The 21,958-nt window shown below is 41.1% G+C and overlaps 1 protein-coding gene across 5 annotated transcripts in view; it reads left to right on the plus strand.

Annotated features, from left to right (window-relative positions):
* The first annotated feature begins 2,355 nt into the window (after positions 1-2,355).
* The window catches only part of ano1b (anoctamin 1, calcium activated chloride channel b), a 40,315-nt gene continuing 20,712 nt past the window's right edge, over positions 2,356-21,958 (plus strand). For 4 of the 5 annotated variants that reach the window (XM_029434222.1, XM_029434221.1, XM_029434223.1 and 1 more), the window contains exons 1-9: positions 2,356-2,700; positions 7,278-7,661; positions 12,414-12,512; positions 14,982-15,133; positions 15,640-15,694; positions 18,181-18,229; positions 20,531-20,586; positions 20,853-20,894; positions 21,632-21,696. In XM_029434222.1, coding sequence (XP_029290082.1) covers positions 2,596-2,700; positions 7,278-7,661; positions 12,414-12,512; positions 14,982-15,133; positions 15,640-15,694; positions 18,181-18,229; positions 20,531-20,586; positions 20,853-20,894; positions 21,632-21,696 — 1,007 coding nt within the window. In that variant the 5' untranslated portion in view covers positions 2,356-2,595. Of the gene's footprint in view, positions 2,701-7,277; positions 7,662-12,413; positions 12,513-14,981; positions 15,134-15,639; positions 15,695-18,023; positions 18,099-18,180; positions 18,230-20,530; positions 20,587-20,852; positions 20,895-21,631; positions 21,697-21,958 lie in introns of those variants that run through there. The other variant, XM_029434225.1, reaches the window with a different exon arrangement.

A 21,958-nucleotide genomic window follows, 5' to 3' on the forward strand; every position in this document is an offset into this window, starting at 1 on the left:
TAGTACTATAGTCCATGTTTGTCCTACCGATGAGAATAATGTTAACTTTCTAGAGGCCACTGCACCTCAATAACCCTCTGTTGTTTGTGTCCCACAGCACAGCTGTGTGGCTTTCTCTCTCTCTGAGGACCGAGGGGGTCAAATGCTGAACAGACTGTAAAGCCCCTTGAGGCAATTTTGTGATGTTGGGCTGGATATTTCAAATGTACTTGACTTGAGTGATAAATAATATTAAGTAATAATAGGTAGTTCCTGAACAATGCAGAATGGAGGACTATATATGATGAGTTACCAGAGAAGGTACTGTGTGATTATACATCACTTTCAAAGTGTTTCCTGGTTAAATATGTATGAGCCTATGTGTTACTCTTTCTGTGCACCCCCAAGTAAAGTGATATAACATACAGAGTAGATAGTAAGTAAAGCATCATCTCACGAAACTAACAAGACTGTTACCCGGTTCTCTAGTCACACAGCCTGTTAGATTGTTGAAAGCTCCAACAAAAAACACTAAACCACTGAAGTGTCAGAGCTGACCTATAATCCAAACTATAATATAATCGATAATTAACTTAATTTGACTGGTGTACACAAAGTTTTGGTCATTGTTGTTGTAAAAGCTGAGTTACAGTATGTGAACACAAACACCACTTCCTTCTGTTTCCTGTGAGAACTGACCTTTGACCCCTACATCTTGCTCCCAGCATCGAGTCAGACACATGCTATCCCCTGGGAGCTTGACGGCATGTGCTCTACAAGGTCCCTGCTTTCCTTTGCTCAATTCTCTGTATATTTTTTTTACTCTTAAAGTCTAAAAATACACTTGAGTGCGGATGTTGCTGCCGTGTTACATAAGCTTGTGGGATTGAAGTGTCAGTTATAAGAGGTTGTACAGAAAGTTTCTGGATCTTAGTTCTCACAAAGTAAACAATCATAGAAGAAAGGACAGTTTCCTGGAACAGCTTCACAGAGGAATATCTACAAAAATTAACTTCAAGCCTCATGTTTTGGTCACTTTTTAATATACTTGAGGAAAAAATGTCACAGGTTTCCTGGGCTCCTCTTTAAAAGCTAATACTAACAATAATGAAGTCAATTACTCAAACTGTATTTAGTTTAGATTCCAGAGTTTTCGGTATTATAGCAGCGTGATCATTCCCACAGTGAAAAATAAATGTCCCTTCATCCCCAGAAATGTGTCCTGGATAATGTCTCTGTCTTTCTTATACAAACCCAAACTGTTTCCCGAATGAAGTATTACCATTATTTATATTTCTTGCTATGTGATCTAATGAATATAGATCAAATATATAATGTTTCTGGTCAAAGGAAACAGCAGTAATGTGCGCACAAAACAAATAAAAGCGTACATAAAGTGTGAGCTGGCTTGCAAATTGAACTTTATAATCATAATCAACTTTAATATGTGTGCACGTGGATGAACATCACCACAATTAATCATGAATGGGCAATGCAAAAACATTCATGATATACGAATAGGAATATACATATTGTTCCTGGGGACAGAAACACAAAGATGTTTGAGGCTGATGGCTGCAGAGTGAATGCCTGCACACTGCTGAGTATGGACTGGTGGAGTCACACTGGAGCTCACCACTAGTTGTTCAGCATCTGTACAGACACATGAAATAACTTCATATCTAAAAAAAACCAATAAACTCTATGTAACTCCATAATGCAGCATCAACAAAATAAACAAGTGTGTCTCGCATTTATAAGGTGGATGTGTGCATGCAGCTGGTGAATATGTGTCAGGTGGCTGGAGAAGGCTGAGAGTGTGTGGCAGCCCTGTCTATTATCAAGCTATGTGATGTGCAGGTTGTTTAGTGCAGGTTGTTTAGTGCAGGTAGCTTTGTATGAGGATACACTGCACTGAGGCTCAGTAACTAGTGGGGTTTTCTACCACGCCACTGCTGCTGTCTGTCACTGCATCACAGGGTCCTCAACAGAGCTGAGCATTAATTAATTCAGTCTGCAGCCTGATATCGTGTCACACACACACACACACACACACACACACACACACACACACACACACACACTCCTGTTGACTCATGAGAGTGTTATTTGGGAATGTTTTGACTTTGTGAAACATGTTGTCATTTGTTTTACATGCAATCTATCACATTTGCAGATTAGCAGCCATTGGCAGGGAGAGATGTTGGGTGTGTATTGGGGTTGCTGATCTTGTGGTGATTACAGTTTAGTACAGACTGAGAGAGTGAGGGAGGGCACCTTGTGTTCACCAGAGTTTTATCGTTGTCTAAGTTTAGATCTTGGCTCACAGACGGCTTCTCAAGTAACAAGGCTTCAGGCTCAGTCCAGCCACTCCACACTGAGACAGAAACACAGCTACACAGAGCTTTAAAGGGAGACGAGCAGAACCATAGAAAAGTGGAAAGTCACAAGAATATAGGAGGAGAAGCAGGAGAGGGGCCGTTACTGCCAGATGCTATCACATATAATTTCAAACAGGAGACAAACGCAGAGAGAGGAGGAGCACAAATCGGACTATTGTGTTTGGAAACAACTCTTTGTCACATCACTTTAACTGGGCTTTCTACCTGCTGGACCATGACAGAGGAAGCAGAAGTGGGAGTTGACCTCTCTCCAACCTCTGGGTCTGAGCAACAGGCGCCACATTTTCTACAAGATGTCATCTTCCACGGCAAGTTTAAGGTAAGTGTCTCCACAAACAGAGCAGACAGAGAGACAGCTGAATGTGTAAAATGAGGGTGAAACACTGGATGAAGTGTGTTCAGGTAGAGATGTAGACAGTATGCACAATCATATGTGTTCCAGGTGACCCTATAGGAAGTATATTGTGATTTGGGATGTCAGTATTGTAAGAGAAAAACACTGCCAGGCTGAATTCTGGGGAAATATGTATAAAATGATACATGAGACATATGAGATATATCTTCCCATTTGATGGAATAATGCAGCCAAAAAACAAAAACATGGAGTGTTCAGTCTGAATATTTCACCAGACGAGTTAAATATATTCAGATTGTACTGAGTCAGGACCACGATTACAGCGACACAGACAGTGCAGTACAAAATGAACACAACAAAGGCGCCAGGCAGGTATGTAGCGCAACATTCATTACTTTAACAAAGAGGAATATTCCTCAAGACAGCAGCTGTGTTCTTGTTAAGCATGACCAAAGCTTTTATATTACCATAGAAACAAATAAGTGAGGGATCATCGTTTCACAATAATGCACATTATCCCGCTTAGTACTTGGATACTTACTAAAGAAATCAACAATGCGACACAAAACATTGATTTAAAAATGATTTTATTGAATACAATATATTGTAAGTAATAGTCCCTTTCTACAGTTGGAACTGCGTCCATGGTAACAATTCATTATGCCAAATTTGAGAAGTGTCTTTATATCCCAGCCCTAATTTATATGCAACTGGCAATCTAGTAGGCTAAGTTTTACCCTAGTGAAGGAACAGTTTTGAACAGATGCATAAAATGAGCGCAGCACGGGTTGAGGTTTTCTGCCCGGTAACTGTCAAAGTCTGTTCACGTTTTGTTTTCCATTAACAGCGTGTAATCACTGGCAGAGCCCATCCCGTGTTCCCTTCACTGTTGACTTCCTGTCTGTCGTCTTTAATTCTGCCGGTTTCTCTATCGTCCAGCTCTTTGTGTCTTGTTCTTTTCTTTACTGGGGACAGTTCAGTCATTAATCATGCATCCACATTTTTGTGCTATCCAAATATATTAAAATGATGGTGTTTTCTGATGGAACAGAATGTTTTTTTGTTGCCACAGTTACATTTTCCAAACTTTTTTCTGTGGAGTGATGCGACTGTACATGGTCACCCAGAGCCTATGAACCGAGCGTCCATAGCAACAGTCTGCTATAAAGAAATAACAGACCGGAGAACTGCGGAATTGACCAATCAAAATTGAGTATTCAAGTCATACAACACCTGACCCCGACGGCGTAGTTGATCTGTCGACCTGAACCATCAGTCCATGAGGAAGATCAAACAAAGGTTCATTGTGCTAATTGACAGGAGACTCACACTGCACTTAACTCCAGATAATGTGTGTGTCTTCTCTGGAGGTCTGGGCAGCAGAGAGCTCATAAAAGAAGAGCTGGATTAGGAAGAGGCATGGGGCCTCCGTCATGAAACATACACACAGATTTCATCTTAACTTGTGTGTACGAACAAACTAGAAACCTCTTGTCGGATTCAAAATGGATTTCTTAATTGCTAAATATTAGTACAAAATGATAGATGTTCAAATCTAGGTTTTTCTATGCATTTGAAGGATTCGTTGTCCGTGTGTTGACATCAGAAACCGAGGTTAACAACGGTCTCACAACAAGATCCATTCACAAAACGGTCTGTTGACTTACTTGACATTAGATGATGGCACATGTCATGATATAGTCACTATTTCGGGCACACTTGAGTCCACAGTATCATTTGAGTTGCTACCTGACTGTGTTCTGCAGTGACGCAGGTGTGTGCACACTCGGACAGCTGACAGATGTTTTTTGGTCGTTTATTTTTTATATCACTATTTTACAAGCTTTTCACATCCAAACATGTTACTTAATCTTTCCACCCATCCAAATAGTTTATTTCGGTCAGGGTTGTATGAAAGGATGGCATGGAACGTTTAGTAAGATTTAAAACCTTTTTCTTTGAAGACATTGTTACTGTTTGTGTTCAGAAATGTTACATTTAACTTCCTTTGTTAAATTAAGAAGTTTTGTAAGATTAGTAATAAACTTGTTCTTATGTAAGGCATAAAAAAAAAATCGTTTTGGTATCGGTGCTGACACTTGGGTGTTGTTTTGGCAATAAAATAAAAAAAGCAACAATCAGCCCTGTGCTAATCTGAAAGGTATTCATTTAGCAAAGCTACCGAAGGTAACTGAGTGTCAGAATCATGGCCGAGGAGACAATGTTTCAGTGATTATTCAAATATTCTCTTGTGAGCAAGCTCCTCAAGAGTCCCATACTGTAAGACATCAACATGTTTTTACAGGCTGAGTAGTACTCACCATGACCAGAGTTAGAAAGCTATACAATATTAAATCTTACTATATTTAGCTTTCAACATTTGTGAGAAACTAAAGTTTTAAATACAAAAATCTCAGCTGAGAAGTCATAAACAATGCACTTTTGTTAATATTCACCTACTGTAGCTCCACTCTGTTGGTTTTATTGAACACCAAAAACGTCCACAGTGTGATTTCTCTTCACTCACAGATTATTTATGAGTACAGACACATTAATCGGACCAAAGCAAAGTTTAATTTGAGCTGTTATAGAATGAACTTTAAAGTGGCACTAAACAAGAGAAGCTACCACGTGAATATCTTCTACCATGCTGTCTGCTCTGCCAGATAAAAGCCATAAGAAGAGATTTAGGGTCAGAGTTTGGGTAATCCAGGTATCTTGCCAACCACAAGCTGGATCCAACAGGTATTGGAACCCAACCCCACCCGTCACTAGTAAACTGATCTATAAGCGTAAAATGGGTAGAGTTCTCCTTTAATTATTGGTGCATGCTCTCAGTGTAGTTTGATCTGTCACCTCCCCTCAGATCTGCAGCCAGATGTTATAAGTAGACTTCAGAAGGAGAAATACTGTATGCTCAGGCCATGACACAGCTCATAATTCATACACTATTTATGTCTCATTTACAATTTACTAGGAAGCACCACAGAAGGTATAGCAGCTGCCACCCCTTCTGTGGCACCAACTGCCCCCGTGAAATCAGCCTTTTTTATCTTTGCCATCCAGATTCCTGAAATGTGTTGGATATTCAAAAGTCACACAAGCAGAAGCTAGACTGAAAGTAAGGCTGGATCCTCATGGCTCACAAACGTAACGGGCGCGTTCTGTCCAAATCCACAATTCATCAAGTGGACTTTCTGAGGACTTAAGAGAGCCCGCTTTGGAATTTAATTTATCTATTTATTGTATATACAGTATTTTTTTTCCTTTCTCTTTCTTGCGACTTTAACTTATACAGTATGTCTATTTACTGTCATTATTACTCTTAGTATTGGTTAAATTATTGATTAAATTATGATAATAATAACTGTTGTTGCTGTTGTGATTATTGTCATCATTCATCAAGTTTTTCAATCCATTCAAACCCCACAACATAACTCCCATCAGGGCCAAACGTCTGAAACTGAAAAAAAGATCTTGAACCAAAAAAACAAGACAAAAAATAAGATCTGAATGTGAAAACATAAAATCTGCAAATAAACACAACAAAAACTCAAATATCAAAATATATATGAAAATGAAACATTTAAATGAATTATTAATCCAAAGAATTACAGAGCTGAATCAAAATAATATACAACTATTATCATATACAAAATTGCAGTGTGGAGTGTGTATGTGTATCCTCATGTGTATATGTGAGGTTTTTTTATGATGATATTCGGGGGAAGCATGACCTCGGACCCCTAGGGCAGCGGTAACAAGGCAAGCTCCTTATTCATGGCCGCATAAAGCCCAATTTAAACTCAAGTGAGCCGGACCAGTAAAACTATTGCACAATCATACTATAATGACAGAGTGTGTGTGTGTGTGTGTGTGTGTGTGTGTGTGTGTGTGTGTGTGTGTGTGTGTGTGTGTGTGTGTGTGAGTTTCGATTATCTACAGCAACACACACACCAAGCGTGAAGTAGGTTGGGCTAGCTCACGCTTGGTTTGTGTGTGGCTCCATTCTGATGCTTATTATGCAGACTTCATGCTGTGAACATTATTATGTGTAGCAAGTTATTAACAAATTAGGTAAACTATCATTTAAACCAACCTTCTAAATAATAATGTAAGTGAATATACTGTTAGGTAAATCTATTGCTCTCCATATGTGCATCGTTCACACTGAATCTCCCCGCACCGACTGATGGCAGGGGATGAACTTTTCTAATTGCAGGGACAGTATGTGTTTTTGATTTGCCTCTGCCAATGAAAGGCACGACTTCAGATTAGATTTAGAGTTGAGTACAGGATAAAACAAAGTTTATCCTGTACTCAACTCTTTATTAAAGTAAAAATATATAAAAAAAATATTATACATATGAAATTAGTAAGGTGTGAGTCTGATAATGATGGAAATTGTGATACATTTTGTTTTAACAACACCTTTTGCCACACTATGATGTTCAACTGCTGAGCCAGGTGGGAAGATTTACTTTGTCATGAAACATGAGAGAAACAAAACTGTCTGTCTGTCCCCATGTGTCTGCTTTCAGCTGCTGAAGTCTCTCACCCCAGAGGAAAACACCCAGTGCCAACATGGCCTCTACTTCCACGATGGCCAGCGGCGCGTCGACTACGTCCTCACCTACCACGTGAAGAAGCCGGCCACGGGCCGCACCAGCCGCCAGTCGACGCACCTGCTCACTGAAAATGCTGTCGCCCGCAGCCTTCGCCGTGGCCGCAACGAACATCTCCGACACCACAAAAAACAAAAGGCAAGAGACTCATCGACCCTGCCGTCCTCCCCGGTGGCCGACGTGGAGCTGGGCTGTCCCGCAGAGACTGTCAACGGTCAAGAGGATCACAAAATGTTCCGGAGGGAGGAGTTTGAGGGGAAACTCAGAGACATGGGGCTGGAGCTGGAGAAAGATGAGGACGTGAGTTTCCATCTTTATCCATTTATTTTTTTCACTCTCTACTAAATCTATTTCTTATAGTGTCTGTAATCTACTTTACAGACATGTTTCTGTATAAAAAAACACAGCAACTCAGCTGCACTGGCCTCTGTGGGTTGAAGTGTGATGCCTCTTGAAGCCAGCTGTGACATTCCTCTGCTCTTCTCTCTCTCTCTCTCTCCTCTCTCCTCTCTCTCTCAGAGCAGATAATAGTAGAAAGAAAAGAAGAAAGAGAGAGAGAGAGAGAGGAGGAGAAGAGAGCTCTAGATATAGAGAGATAGAACCATCGCAAGGAGAGCGATCGAGCAGCGAGAGCGAAGAGGAATAGATCGAGAAGAGCGAGAATGATCGCCGAACACGAGGCCGCAAAAGCGAGGATAGCGAGAAGGAAATAGAAGAGGAGATATATCGAGAGAGAGATCTAGAGCGAAGAGAGAGAAGAGCGAGCGATCGAGAGCGCGCCAGAAGAGAAGAGGAAGCTAAGCGAAGGAAGAGTAAAGAGCAGAGAGAGAGCGGATCATTCAGCGACCCCCTGAATCTAATCTATCAAAATATCCTCGCCAATATCCCTCCTATCATATCCTATCCCTCTCCCTATCCTCCTCCTCTCTCTACTCCTTCCTCCTCTCCCCTTCCTCTCCTCTCCTCTCTCTCTTCCATTCCCATTCCTCCTACTCTCCCCTCTCCTCTCCTCTCCTCTGAAACTTCTAATAGGAACACATATATATATTCTTCAGAGGATTGAAAAAGTCTGTTAAAGGCAATAAAGGTAAAACTGTTTACCAAAATAAAAAGGTGACATGATCATGAGGAGGAGTGTTCGTGTGTCCTTAGTCATGGCACTAACTTTAGTGTCGGGGTGGCTGTTCAGTTTAGAGCAACTGCAAATTACACCATCTTATCAACATTAGCAACATTAAAGAGTGGTTACATAGAGACTAAGATCTCGTCAGGGGAAACAAAAGACACACAACTCATCAATCATCAAATAAATTGATGATATTAACTAATAAATAAAATACATACATTGTATAAACATGTCTGTACAAGTAATACATACTTTAAATCAGGGGTGGGGAACCTCCGGCCTACGGGCCGTATACGGCCCGCGAGACCATTTGATCCAGCCCTCGAAGTAATTCATAACACACGCAAAAAAACTAGAATAGAACTAGAATAAAAATCTAGACAGCAATAGACGGGCGATTAACTGTTTTTCCTGGTCAAGGTCAGGGTCCTTGAACACAACACAAGCTGAACGTGTCATCACGTGGTCACGTCATGTCAAAGAGCTTCAGTATTAAACGAGACTGTCATTGATGTCAGTGAACGCAGCATGGTGAGTGTAAAACAGAGAAAGGTGGATGCAGAATGTTGCACTTTCCAGGAGAAATGGACAAACGATTATTTCTTTGAGGAAATAAAAGGCCAGTGTTCCTAGTTTGTGCGGACGCGCTTGCGGTGTGAAACACGAAACATGTCAAACTGCACGAGCTGAAAGAGTGCGTTTGGATAAAGTTAACGCTCTTCGGTGGAGTTTGGCCCAACAAGCAGCTCTCTGCAGAGTAGAACATACAAACATGGACAGATAGAGAGGTAGACCACCACACCAAGAACAGACTATTCCACCACTGCTGTGCAATTATCACTGCCATTTACAATACTCACTTTATATAATTTGTGCAATATTCACTTTATTTTCTATCAACCACTTGGTACTTATATTATTTTTATTATATTTAATTATTGTTTACTGCCTTTTTACTTCATATGTTCTTTAGCTGTGACGAGATACATTTCCCCGTTGTGGGACTAATGAAGTATTGTTGATTTCTGATAAAACAGAAAGATACAGGGATAAAAAAGTTGCTTTTTGCACAGTATAAAAGAAAGGTGAAATGAATGGGCTGTGTCTTAAAAAAAGTTGCAGAGGTTATGAGTTCAATAATTAGTATGGCCCTCGAAGGATGTTATAAAAAAAAGATGGCCCTTGACATGAAAAAGGTTCCCCACACCAGCTTTAAATAAACATATATTTCCTGAATGTATATACCTGTCCCTTATGTGTTTACATTTACATTACATGGATAGGGGCTGGGTGGCAGAGAGCTGTTAAAATATGAGCAGAGTCTGGCAAAAAAATTCCCTTATTTTGAAATTCAATGTTGTCAGGTATGCACCCTACAGGAGAGAGTGAAGGGATCTCCTGTCGGGTCTCACTTCCTCAAACTAAAGGATATGGATGCAATAAGCTCTTACTTTTTCAAACTGGACAAATTGGTTGCAGAGACGAAGCAGATGCCTTGAGCTCTAGGAGACAGAGTGACCACCAGCCACAGGATCTGTTCCTGTTTCCTGTCAGCGAGCAGTGCTTTCCCTGCTGCCCTAGAAAGGAGACTTGGCCTTACTTAAGTTTCCCTCCTCTGTACAGATGATGAGGTGCTTTCCAGAGCCCTGTCAAACACATTGAAGGACATTCTGGAAATAATTATACATAGAGATCAAACATATTGTGTACCTGACAGAACAATCATGAACAACATTTTCCTCATGCATGATGTTTTGGATGTATGTAGATCATATAATGTTGATTTTGGTATTGTCTCTTTAGATCATGAGAAAACTTTTAATAGGGGTGTGGAGACTCTTGTCCACAGTCAGGGATAAGGATGACAGAGAGGAGGTGTAGTGTCACACACACAGCTTTATTGGCACACAGGTAAGCTTTCTATTACAGGCACAGCTCTCCTGTCCGCCGCTCTGCTGGCCGCTGCTCTCCAGGCTGCGCTGCGTCGTGGCTCACCAAGCGTCTCCGTCTTCTCTGGAACCCAGCCTACTGCAAGAGAACAGAACCAGGCCATCACCGTGCATTTATTATGTGACTGATTACCTGATTCCGTTCAGCTGTCTGGCCTCCAGCTGGGACACTCCTGGGTCTCCCCAGCAGCCGGCGCCCTAACCACACCCCACTGCCACAAGGGGGGATCCCTCTAATTAGTTTTTATGCACTTAGGGCTTTTGGTATTGGTGATAGTTTTCACGCTTGGGTTGGTATACTGTACAATGGTGCTCAATGTATGGTGAAGATGGGGACAGGGCTGAGTCAGCCAATCCCTGTACAGCGGGTGATAAGACAGTGTTGTCCTATCTCAGGTCAACTCTATAGCTTAGCTATTGAGCCCCTGCTTTGCAGGTGGAGAGGTCGGCTCAGTGGTCTCTCACTGCCTGGGTCCTGATCTTGACCACCCTCCTACTGTGTCTGCTTATGCAGATGAGGTTCATACATTTATCTCGAGCCAGAGGGATGTTATATGTTTTCAGGATACCCTCTCACTGTTTGAAAATGACTGCATGGGTGAACTGGGCAAAGGGTGAAGTTGTTTGTTGGTGGGACAGTGGAGGATCTGCCTGCAGGACTCAAAACACACCCTGAGAGAGAGCAGCTACATCTCCTCTAACAGGCTGACCAACAGAGTGGTGGAGGAAGTATGTGTTTCCAGCTCTGAGGCAGTGGCAGGAAAGAGGAGGTTAGCTGCTATCTTTCACAACCCAACCCAGGACAAGTTTCAGGCTGCAGGGAAAAAAGCTGTCTCATTAAGATTCTGAACCTGGGCTCTTTGACAGGGATGAAGGAGTTGAGGTGGACTAAGTTTTTTAGGGTTCAAGTGAAGATGTGTCTCCTCTCCTCTCCTCTCATTGCCTCATCTCTTCTTTCTACTCATCTGTGTCTCCCTGTGGTCTCCTCTGCCATCCTTATATTCAATCCTTGCTTTCTTTATACTTAACTACAACAAGTTAAGATACATCCACTTTCTTTTTTAATTGTTTTTTGGGCTTTGTATGCCTTCAATGATAGTACAGTTTAAGATTGGGAAAGGGGGAGAGAGGGAGAGAGGGGGGATGACATGCAGCAAGCACACAAACACACACACACACACACACACACACACACACACACACACACACACACACACACACACACACACACACACACACACACACATACACATACACTCTACCAGGTGAGCTACCAGGATGCCCAAGACATCCGCTTCTAACTGTCTTCGACAATTTAGGAGGCAGGCAATTTTTGTAAAACTATTTGCAGGGTGGCAGTTTAGATATATCTGTGTATCAGACGCGTAAATATGTAAACTGATATTCTGTCTATGTATAAGATGTTCTGATGCCAGCATATAAATAGAAAAGATGGCTCTCCACAGCAGGGACTTGAAATGGCTGACCTGAGGTTGTAAATACATAGAAGGGCTTGATTCCTCTTTTCCAGAGGGAAAATATGCAAGCATGTGTGAGACCACCTCATATTTGATATTTTGGTGACCACCAGTGGTAATGCAAACTAGGCGGATCCTGGTGTAATGCTGTAGAGAGGCTGCATAAGTCATTATTAGACGTAATACAGAATCAGCAGTTACAGTAAAAACTTCACTGATGCTCAATCAGTTATATATAGAAGTTATATCCATATCTATCCATATCCATCACCCCAAAGATGCTGTTAATGGTAGAATTGAACTAAAGTGGTCAAGTGGAAAAACATTTTTTATTCTCAACCAATGGAGTCTCCTCACATTTCTGTCGCTTGTTCCCCCGTGGTCATCTTTCTGTTTTTGTTTTTTTTAGATGCAACGTTCTGTTAATTTAAAAAGGTTTCTCTTTTGTATTCTTAATTACATCCAAATATATGTGAGTGTTTGTGTTTTTGTCTCTTAGACCAAGATTGCAGGGGTGGGCTTTGTAAAGATTCATGCTCCCTGGAACATTCTCTGTCGGGAGGCCGAGTTAATGAAGCTGAAGATGCCCACCAAGAAGGTATCACTCACTGTCTCTGTCTGTTCTGTCTTTCTGTCTTAATAAACAATGAACAAGACACTTTTCTTTTAATGCTTTTCAAGCAACCCATCACAGTCAATCCTGACTCAGCGTGGGTTTGAGGCCCTTTATGGGTGGGTCGCAACATATTAACTTGATACATCTATAATACATATATATACATTTAATGATTTTGCGACTTTGATGTTACCCATATTTTGTATTATCTAGATTTTAAACATGTTTCCACAAGATCCTTTTCAGACTTACCAGTGAATAGTAAATGGACTGCATTTATATAACACTTTTTACAACACAAGTCAGCATTCACCCATTTACATTCATATAATGGTTGCTATGCCATCGGGAGCCATTTGGGGTCCAGTATCTTTCCCAAGGACATGTAATTAAAATTAAGTTGTCGAAAAACATAAAGATGAATATCTTTGACGTTTGTTAGAGACGATGAGGAGCACCTACAACGTGTTTGTATGGAAAACTGTCAGGTTTTTTTTAGAAGTCTTTACCAAGATCAGGATCCACTTGTGTCCCTAAATTGAAAGAAATGAGGGACAAGGCATTATTTTTAACATGACACATATGCAAGACGCAGTGGAAAACTAACACTAACTAACAGAACAATTCCTAAAAATACGATAAACTCCTAACAAAGACTCGGGATGAGTTGAGCTTCACTAAGTCCTTCAATCATGGATTTGTTGTCAACAAACAACTGCAAACAAAAAAGTTCTGCTCCTTGTATTCAAAGTTCTGCTCTTTGTATTTAAAGTTCTGCTCTCTGTATTCAAAGTTCTGCTCTCTGTAATCAAAGTTCTGCTCTTTATAGTCAAAGTTCTGCTCTTTATGGTCAAAGTTCTGCTCTTGGTAAGCAAAGTTCTGCTCTCTGTATGCAAAGTTCTGCTCTCTGTAGTCAAAGTTCTGCTCTTTATAGTCAAAGTTCTGCTCTTTGTAGTCAAAGTTCTGCTCTCTGTAGTCAAAGTTCTGCTCTTTATAGTCAAAGTTCTGCTCTTTGCAGTCAAAGTTCTGCTCTTTATAGTCAAGGTTCTGCTCTTTGTATTCAAAGTTCTGCTCTTTGCAGTCAAAGTTCTGCTCTTTATAGTCAAGGTTCTGCTCTTTGTATTCAAAGTTCTGCTCTTTGTAGTCAAAGTTCTGCTCTTTGTGGTCAAGGTTCTGCTCTTTGTATTCAAAGTTCTGCTCTTTGTAGTCAAAGTTCTGCTCTTTGTAGTCAAAGTTCTGCTCTTTATAGTCAAAGTTCTGCTCTTTGTAGTCAAAGTTTAGCTCTTTATAGTCAAGGTTCTGCTCTTTGTATTCAAAGTTCTGCTCTTTGTAGTCAAAGTTCTGCTCTTTGTGGTCAAGGTTCTGCTCTTTGTATTCAAAGTTCTGCTCTTTGTATTCAAAGTTCTGCTCTTTATATTCAAAGTTCTGCTCTTTGTAGTCAAAGTTCTGCTCTTTATAGTCAAAGTTCTGCTCTTTGTAGTCAAAGTTCTGCTCTTTGTAAGCCCACCATCCACACGAGAACTTCCCTACGTAAATAAACATAGCGCTTCCCTCACTCAAACAAACATTTCCTGTGTACATAACCCTCACAGTATAATGTGGAAGAGATACAATTGCATCAGAGGCGGATTATTACTGTGTTGGTGTTGTTGGAATTATTTTCTTTCCCCCACAAATCGTCTTTGGCTAAGTACATACATACACTTTTTTTCATTTTAGGCTCTTCAAATTACTCACAGCATTAACATTAATTAAATACTGCTGACAGAATCTGCTGCCCTCGTTGTTTCTCATTTAAATGAAAGTGGCAATTAAAACTTAAAAAGCTACGACCTGAGTGTTTTGTAGACTACATTGACATTAATGAGAGCAGGAGAGATAAAACCTTTAATAACATTTTAGAGAACAATTAGAGTCACTCGCACAGGTGCACCCAGATCACTTTTCTCATTTGCACACTTGGTGGTATTGCTGTTTTGTCCAGAGTTGTTATAATTGTTTACTGTAATGTTTCCATGTTGAATGCATTTCTCTACTTGAAGTATATTTAACTTGAGACTGCAGTTCCCAGAGATCTTTGCTACAGTGATAAGGTTCAGTGGAACAGGTGTTTTGCATCATCACTGACCAAGTGATTGTGTGTAGTGTTCACTTGTCTGTACTGTTGACACTTGAAGAAGGTTTATGACTGAAAGTTTGCCCTTATAACTGAATATTGCACATATCAGGTTGTGTACTGGTTGTTTTTCTCTCATTAAATGCAGCCCTTCCAACACGCTTTTATTGGTAAGCAGAGAACTCGATATAAAGTATAGGAATCACCTGAATATACCTGTGTGTGTGTGTGTGTGTGTGCGTGTGTGTGTGTGTGTGTGTGTCTGTGTGTGTGTGCGTGTGTGTGTGTGTGTGTGTGTGTGTGTGTGTGTGTGTGTGTTGTGTGGGCATTTCTAGGTGTATGAAGTCAAGCAGTTGAGTGGTGTTGTGGAGAAGATCAGCTCCCTGATCAGTAAAGTGGTGGAACCTCTCCACCCTCATGTTGAGGAACATCAACCCAAGAACATCAAACACCTGTCACATACTTTCTCCAGGGAGAAACAACACCTGTAAGTGCATCTTTTAAACTTTGATGGAAAAAGGTTGGACCCTCGTAGCTTATTATATGTGTACAGGCTGCACAACAGTAAAGAGGACACCTGTGATGAAGCTATTTTGTTCATTGTCTAGCATTGAAGTAGAAAAAATGTTACCAGAGCGGCGCTTCACATGGGAGGCTTACTATTTATTGTGAACAAACCCTGTCCTGAATGAACCTAGCAAACTAAACTAGGATTGATGAGACAAAGTTAAGCCAGGTTGTTGCCCAACCGTCTGGTGGGTGTCAGGGAGAGGGTCAGAAACAAGATAGATTATGGCCACTGAGGAAGATGTTTAGTTTGGAACATGCTTTTTATTCATGATAGCTTAACAGTGTGATAAAAATGGCAGACTGGAAGCACTTTAAATGTGTTACTCTACGGATACTGTAGTATATACTAAGTAAGATGTCTGAACCTAAACAGACAGTAACAACAGACAGTAACAAGTGTGTGCTTTTTTGTTTAATTTACAGGTTTGACCTTTCAGACAAAGATTACTTCTTTGACAGCAAAACCAAGAGTTCAATAGTAAGTTCACTGAGGTTTTCTGTGATGTATCTACAAATATAAAAAATGTTAATTTATGTATGAGTTTTTCTGACAGAAATATGTTATATCACAACGCAAAACCTTTCAGTTGTTTGTTAGAAAGACCAGATATATGCAAACAATGACTAAAACATCTAAGAGGTTTTGTAAACCATCTAAAGCATTTTTTTAATGTCACCAAAGCTAAGAAGGAAGCTAATCACAGCTTGGTAGCTGTTTGTTGTCCACGATGAGGTGATGGATTATCGTCACAGTCACAATGAATAGTATGGTATTGTACACGTATTGTACAGTGGGTTTATCCAATGCCTAGATCTGGATGCATTTACAGTATTTATGTAAAATACTCTCTGTCCCACCGAGGTCATGCACTGTCAACTGTCTGAATCAATTTTGGCTAAACTTTTGTAATTTGGTGTATTTTATTATTGCTGTTTCAGATTGGCCAAAGGTCAATGATCGATTTTGTAATCGGAAACAGTTGCAGGGTACCGAAGGACTAGAAGGGCGGCAGCCTCTGCCATGTCAGAGGCAAAGCAGCGGGTGTGGGAGAAGTTCGGAGAAGCTATGGAGAAGGACTTTCGGTCGGCACCAAGGTGCTTCTGGAAAACCATCCGGCACCTCAGGAGGGGGAAGCGAGGAACCATCCAAGCTGTGTACAGCAAGGGTGGGACCCTGCTGACTTCAACTGAGAAGGTTATCGGCCGGTGGAAGGAGCACTTTGAGGAACTCCTGAATCCAACTAACACGCCCTCTATGGTAGAGGCAGAGCTGGAAGCTGATGGGGGATCATCGTCAATTTCCCTGATGGAAGTCACTGAGGTAGTCAAACAACTCCACAGTGGCAAAGCCGCAGGGGTTGATGAGATCCGTCCAGAAATGCTGAAGGCTTTGGGTGTTGAGGGGCTGTCTTGGTTGACACGCCTCGTCAACATTACGTGGAAGTCTGGGACAGTGCCTAGGGGTTGGCAGACCGGGGTGGTGGTTCCCCTATTTAAAAAGGGGGACCAGAGAGTGTGTGCCAACTACAGGGGTATCACACTTCTCAGCCTCCCTGGTAAAGTCTACTCCAAGGTACTGGAAAGGAGGGTTCGGCCGGTAGTCGAACCTCTGATTGAAGAGGAACAATGCGGATTCCGTCCTGGTCGTGGAACAACGGACCAACTCTTCACTCTCGCAAGGATCCTGGAGGGGGCCTGGGAGTACGCCCATCCGGTCTACATGTGTTTTGTGGATCTGGAGAAGGCGTATGACCGGGTCCCCTGGGTGATACTGTGGGAGGTACTGCGGGAGTATGGGGTGAGGGGGTCACTTTTGAGGGCCATCCAATCCCTGTACGCCCAAAGCAAGAGTTGTGTCCGGATACTCGGCAGTAAGTCGGACTCGTTTCCAGTGAATGTTGGCCTCCGCCAGGGCTGCGCTTTTTCACCAATCCTGTTTGTGATTTTCATGGATAGGATATCGAGGCGTAGTCGTGGAGGAGAGGGGTTGCAGTTCAGTGACCTGAGGATCAAATCGCTGCTCTTTGCAGATGATGTGGTCCTTATGGCATCATCGGTCTGTGACCTTCAACATTCACTGGATCGGTTCGCAGCCGAGTGTGAAGCGGTTGGGATGAGGATCAGCACCTCAAAATCTGATGCCATGGCTCTCAGCAGGAAACCGGTGGATTGCCTACTCCGGGTAGGGAATGAGCCATTACCCCAAGTGAAGGAGTTCAAGTACCTCGGGGTCTTGTTCGCGAGTGAGGGGACGATGGAGCGAGAGATTGGCCGGAGAATCGGAGCAGCGGGGGCGGTATTACAGTCATTTTACCGCACCGTTGTGACGAAAAGAGAGCTGAGCCAGAAAGCAAAGCTCTCAATATACCGGTCGATCTTCGTTCCTACCCTCACCTATGGTCATGAAGGCTGGGTCATGACCGAAAGAACGAGATCACGGGTACAAGCGGCCGAAATGGGTTTTCTCAGACGGTTGGCTGGCGTCTACCTTAGAGATAGGGTGAGAAGCTCAGCCATCCGTGAGAGACTCGGAGTAGAGCCGCTGCTCCTTTACGTTGAAAGGAGCCAGTTGAGGTGGTTCGGGCATCTAGTAAGGATGCCACCTTGGCGCCTCCCTAGGGAGGTGTTCCAGGCACGTCCAGCTGGGAGGAGACCCCGAGGAAGACCAAGGACTCGGTGGAGAGATTATATCTCCTCACTGGCCTGGGAACGCCTTAGGATCCCCCAGTCGGAGCTGGAGGATGTGGCCCGGAGAAGGGAAGGCTGGGGTTCCTTGCTGGAGCTGCTGCCCCCGCGACCCGATCCCGGATAAGCGGTGGACGATGGATGGATGGACGATGGATGGATGTTTCAGATTGGAGCTTTATCATTGTTTTATTATAGTGTGTGTAAATCAAACTTGAATTTCTATAAACACATTTTGGGACATAAAGTTCAATTCTTTTGTTTTTCATTTCCTTTCAGGTTTTTGAAATATTAAAAAGAACGAAATGCAAGGCCAAGTACAGCATGGGTAAGTCTGGATCTCTGGATCTCTCACAGTCTCTGTGTGTAGAGTGACCAGTTTAATTCTTGGTCTCTTGTTTTTCTGTAGAATTTAAAGATGATTGAATGTAACGATTTGAACCAGTTAGGGTGGGTTGAGTTGAAATAACTGAAGATAGATAATTTATTTTAGGAAGTATTGTTAGTTTAACATTAGCTAATCTGCCCATAATGGATAGTGGGTTAGTTTTAGGGCTAGTTAGTCATTTATTGTTATAAGTAGTGGTGTCCTCTGTCAGCCTTGATGACAATATTTATGCCTAAAAACGTGAGGTGACTATGTGCATAATGGGATAGGTGTTGTATGGGCAGCCACATCCTAGCTGTTGGTATGTATTGGAAGGATTTAAGATTCATTCTAGTTAATAGCGTACTCTGAAATATATGAGTATGATTAAAAGCTATAATTGTTTCTTGTAGTGATGAGGTGAGGTTTTGTAGACACAGCAATATGTCATCTGCATAAAGACGGATCTTATGATGTGTTTTTGAGTGTTTGGCTTATTTTTATGTGGATGTTCTGAGGAATTGCTGCTGCTAATGGTCCGAGGGAGAGAGTGAGCATCCTTGCTTAGTCCCCCTGTACAGTGTGAAGCTAGGTGATGTTACTCTATTGGTGATAACATTGGCTAAAGGTGAGATGTACAACACCCTAACCCAGTTTATAAATGATTCCCCAGAACCAAATATTTCTAATATGTAAAAGAGACATGTCCAGTTTTACCCTATCAACGGCTTTTTCTGGATACAAGGTGGTAATCATGGTTCCTGCCTGTGTTACTGATGAATAAAGCATTAAGTTAAACAGTCTGTGTGTTTTACTGCATGAGATAAACTGGATGGATAATGGATGTAGTGACTTTTTCAGGACGTTACTAATGATTTTTATATCTGTGTTTGTAAGAGAAATGGGACAATAACTTAAAAACAAAACGTTTTTTATTTCACCAATTAGTTTGTTGAAGAGTGGTGATGGGACCAAAAGTGCTTATAGAACTCAGCAGAAACCCCTGGTGCATTATTGTTTGGCATAAGATTGAGGGCAGTGAAAAGTTTATCCAATGTTATTGGTGAATCAAGTATGTGAGTTTGTTCTTTAAGCTGTGGTTAGTAGTTGTGTGTAGTAGTTGTTGTATTCTTTACTTGGGTCTTTTCTGATGACTATAGACTAGCATAACATCTTGGGAAGATTTTATTCATCTCTTGAGGTGAATGTGTGGACTTCCCTGCTGAATGGTTAAGATTGTTGTTTTTTCTTTATTTTGTTTAGTTGGATTTGAAAAGTATTTATTAATATTTATTGTATTGGTGGAAATATTTAGTTTGTTTTTAATTCTTATTCATAATTTAATTTAGTTGAAATATATATTTTCCTATTTAATTCTAGTTGTTTTCTCTGTTTGGTTACTTGCAATAATATTTTCGAGTTGTTTGATTTTATTTTCAGTTCAGTTTCTTTTCTTTTCTTTCTTTTTTTTCAAAATAATTTTACTTCTTAATGTTGCCTATCCTGTGTCCCACAGAAGAGTAAGTGAGGACTTAGGAGAATCACTAATTTTTAGGAAGGATGCCCACTCTTTTTTTAATGGATCTGTCTTAAACTTAACTTGTGCTAAAGCGACATTGGTGATGAGTTAATGCAGACTGGTTCTGTTCCAAGTGTTACAGGGGCATGGTCGCAAATAATGATGGGGTGAACCTTTAAGTCTGAAATATTATTGATGACAGGATGCTGGTCTGGTCTATAGTTAACTTACAGGTGTGCATTTCTCATTGGATAATTAGTTGAATAGGATTTCAAAAACATTGGATCCAAAGGTGGGAGTTGCAATTGCCAATGTGGAAATGCCACAATGACATCAGGAACAAAAGAAAAGGGAGCATTAAGTGTCACAAATTTGAGGAAATATCACAAATTCTGTTTTTCATTTGGGCCAAAAGGCTCAACTGAGTTAAGAGTATGAATTCAATATGCCTCTCGGCAGAGCAGTGAGTTGTTAATTGCATCATCTCTAAGAGAGGGTGACATGTATTACCCACAACTTTAATGACTACATGATATCAACCCGATTATTACAGTCGTCGTAGGGTGTCGAGCTATAATGAGTCAATCGTTTTGTCTGTGTTGTGTGTCTTAATAGAAGACAACCAACGCTACGTCTGGGATACCTCATAAGGTCACAGCTCTGCTGTGGACACATTTCCTGAGCTAGGGTATACAGAGGTGGAACATACATTGACACCCTCTGTGTTTGTTTTCTCTCTGCAGGTATCACTAGTCTCCTGGGTAGTGGTGTCTATACAGCTGCTTATCCTCTTCATGATGTGAGTATCCAGGCACTAATAGGTTATTTTTATCTTAGGTGCTACAACTGTAGTTCCAAATCATGTTTATATGCTTGTGTTTTGAAGACGTTCATCATTCATCATTTTTGGAAACACTAGAAGATGAGGTGAAAAGATGCCAGCACTAGTAAACTACTGTAGCTCCACCTTTTTCTTCAAACTAGTCCATCTCTGACTAAACCCAGTGTATGTCTCTGGTCAGTATGCACAGTAACTACCTTTATTGCTTCTCTTTCCTTTCTCAGGGAGATATTAATGAGGAGAGTGCAGTGCCAAATGACAGAAAGGTGAGCAGGTTGTTTCTAAATGTATGGAAACCAGTCTTCAGGGACTGTTGTTCATTTTTTGCATTTGTAAATCTTTGCACACGTGCATGTATATAGAGTCCACACGACCACGACTACGACCACACATCTGTCACCACTTCAATTTGAACCTTGCAACACAAACACATTGGGTCTGTTTGACAATCCTCTATTGCCATGGATCTCAAAGGTCTACTTACTAGATTGTTGAGCTTGAAGCATACTTGGCAAACACTCACAATGTAAAGAATGAACTTTTTGCTTACATTTTTTACAGTTAATGGATGATACACAATTTGAGCTTAAAACACGTTTCAAACTTTCAAAAATGTGGTATGGTAGGATGAGTGCAGTTATTGTTCAAGTTGTTTTGTTGTAAACATATATAACTATGTATATATGCACTGTCCTGCTTCTGAGAATTCTCACTAGAGTACCAAATGTATATTAATCCGCTGCTGAAAATATTTACAACATATTAAAAAATACATTGAATCAACTATTAGAGCCCACAGTACAATTTAAAGTTTTAAACATGCGATTCATCTTATAGTCGACCCATGACACGGGATCTCTTCCAGCTCATTTGTGTTTGTCACATGAATTCTACATCCACGGCCCGACCTATATTAAAGACAAATATGGCAGTAGAAAGTCTAAAGGCGTGATCAAACTGTACATAAATAATGCAACAAAATACTGTTGATTGTCTTCCTCAGCTTTTGTATGAAGAGTGGGCAAACTACAGTGTCTTCTACAAGTACCAGCCCATCGGACTTATTCGGTAAGGACTTAAAAGAGATCTTAGAAAGCATTAAACTTTTACTTTCAAAAGGTGTGAGTAAGGCTGAGTGTTACAAACTGTTTTGTTTGGGCAGCTGATAAGCCTTCAAACGCATCATTTGTTACTCCAGTTGGACTTCCTGGATCTGATTTCAATGTCTCACCAGTACCTTAAAAAACGCAGCCCCCGGCGCTGTTTTAATGCAGACTGAATCGCTGCTTATATCTTTTTAGTACAGTTCAGATTCCTGTGTCCTGATACC

This window comes from Cottoperca gobio, chromosome 6 (assembly GCF_900634415.1).
Source record: "Cottoperca gobio chromosome 6, fCotGob3.1, whole genome shotgun sequence".
In the NCBI taxonomy this organism is placed as follows: Eukaryota; Metazoa; Chordata; class Actinopteri; order Perciformes; family Bovichtidae; genus Cottoperca; species Cottoperca gobio.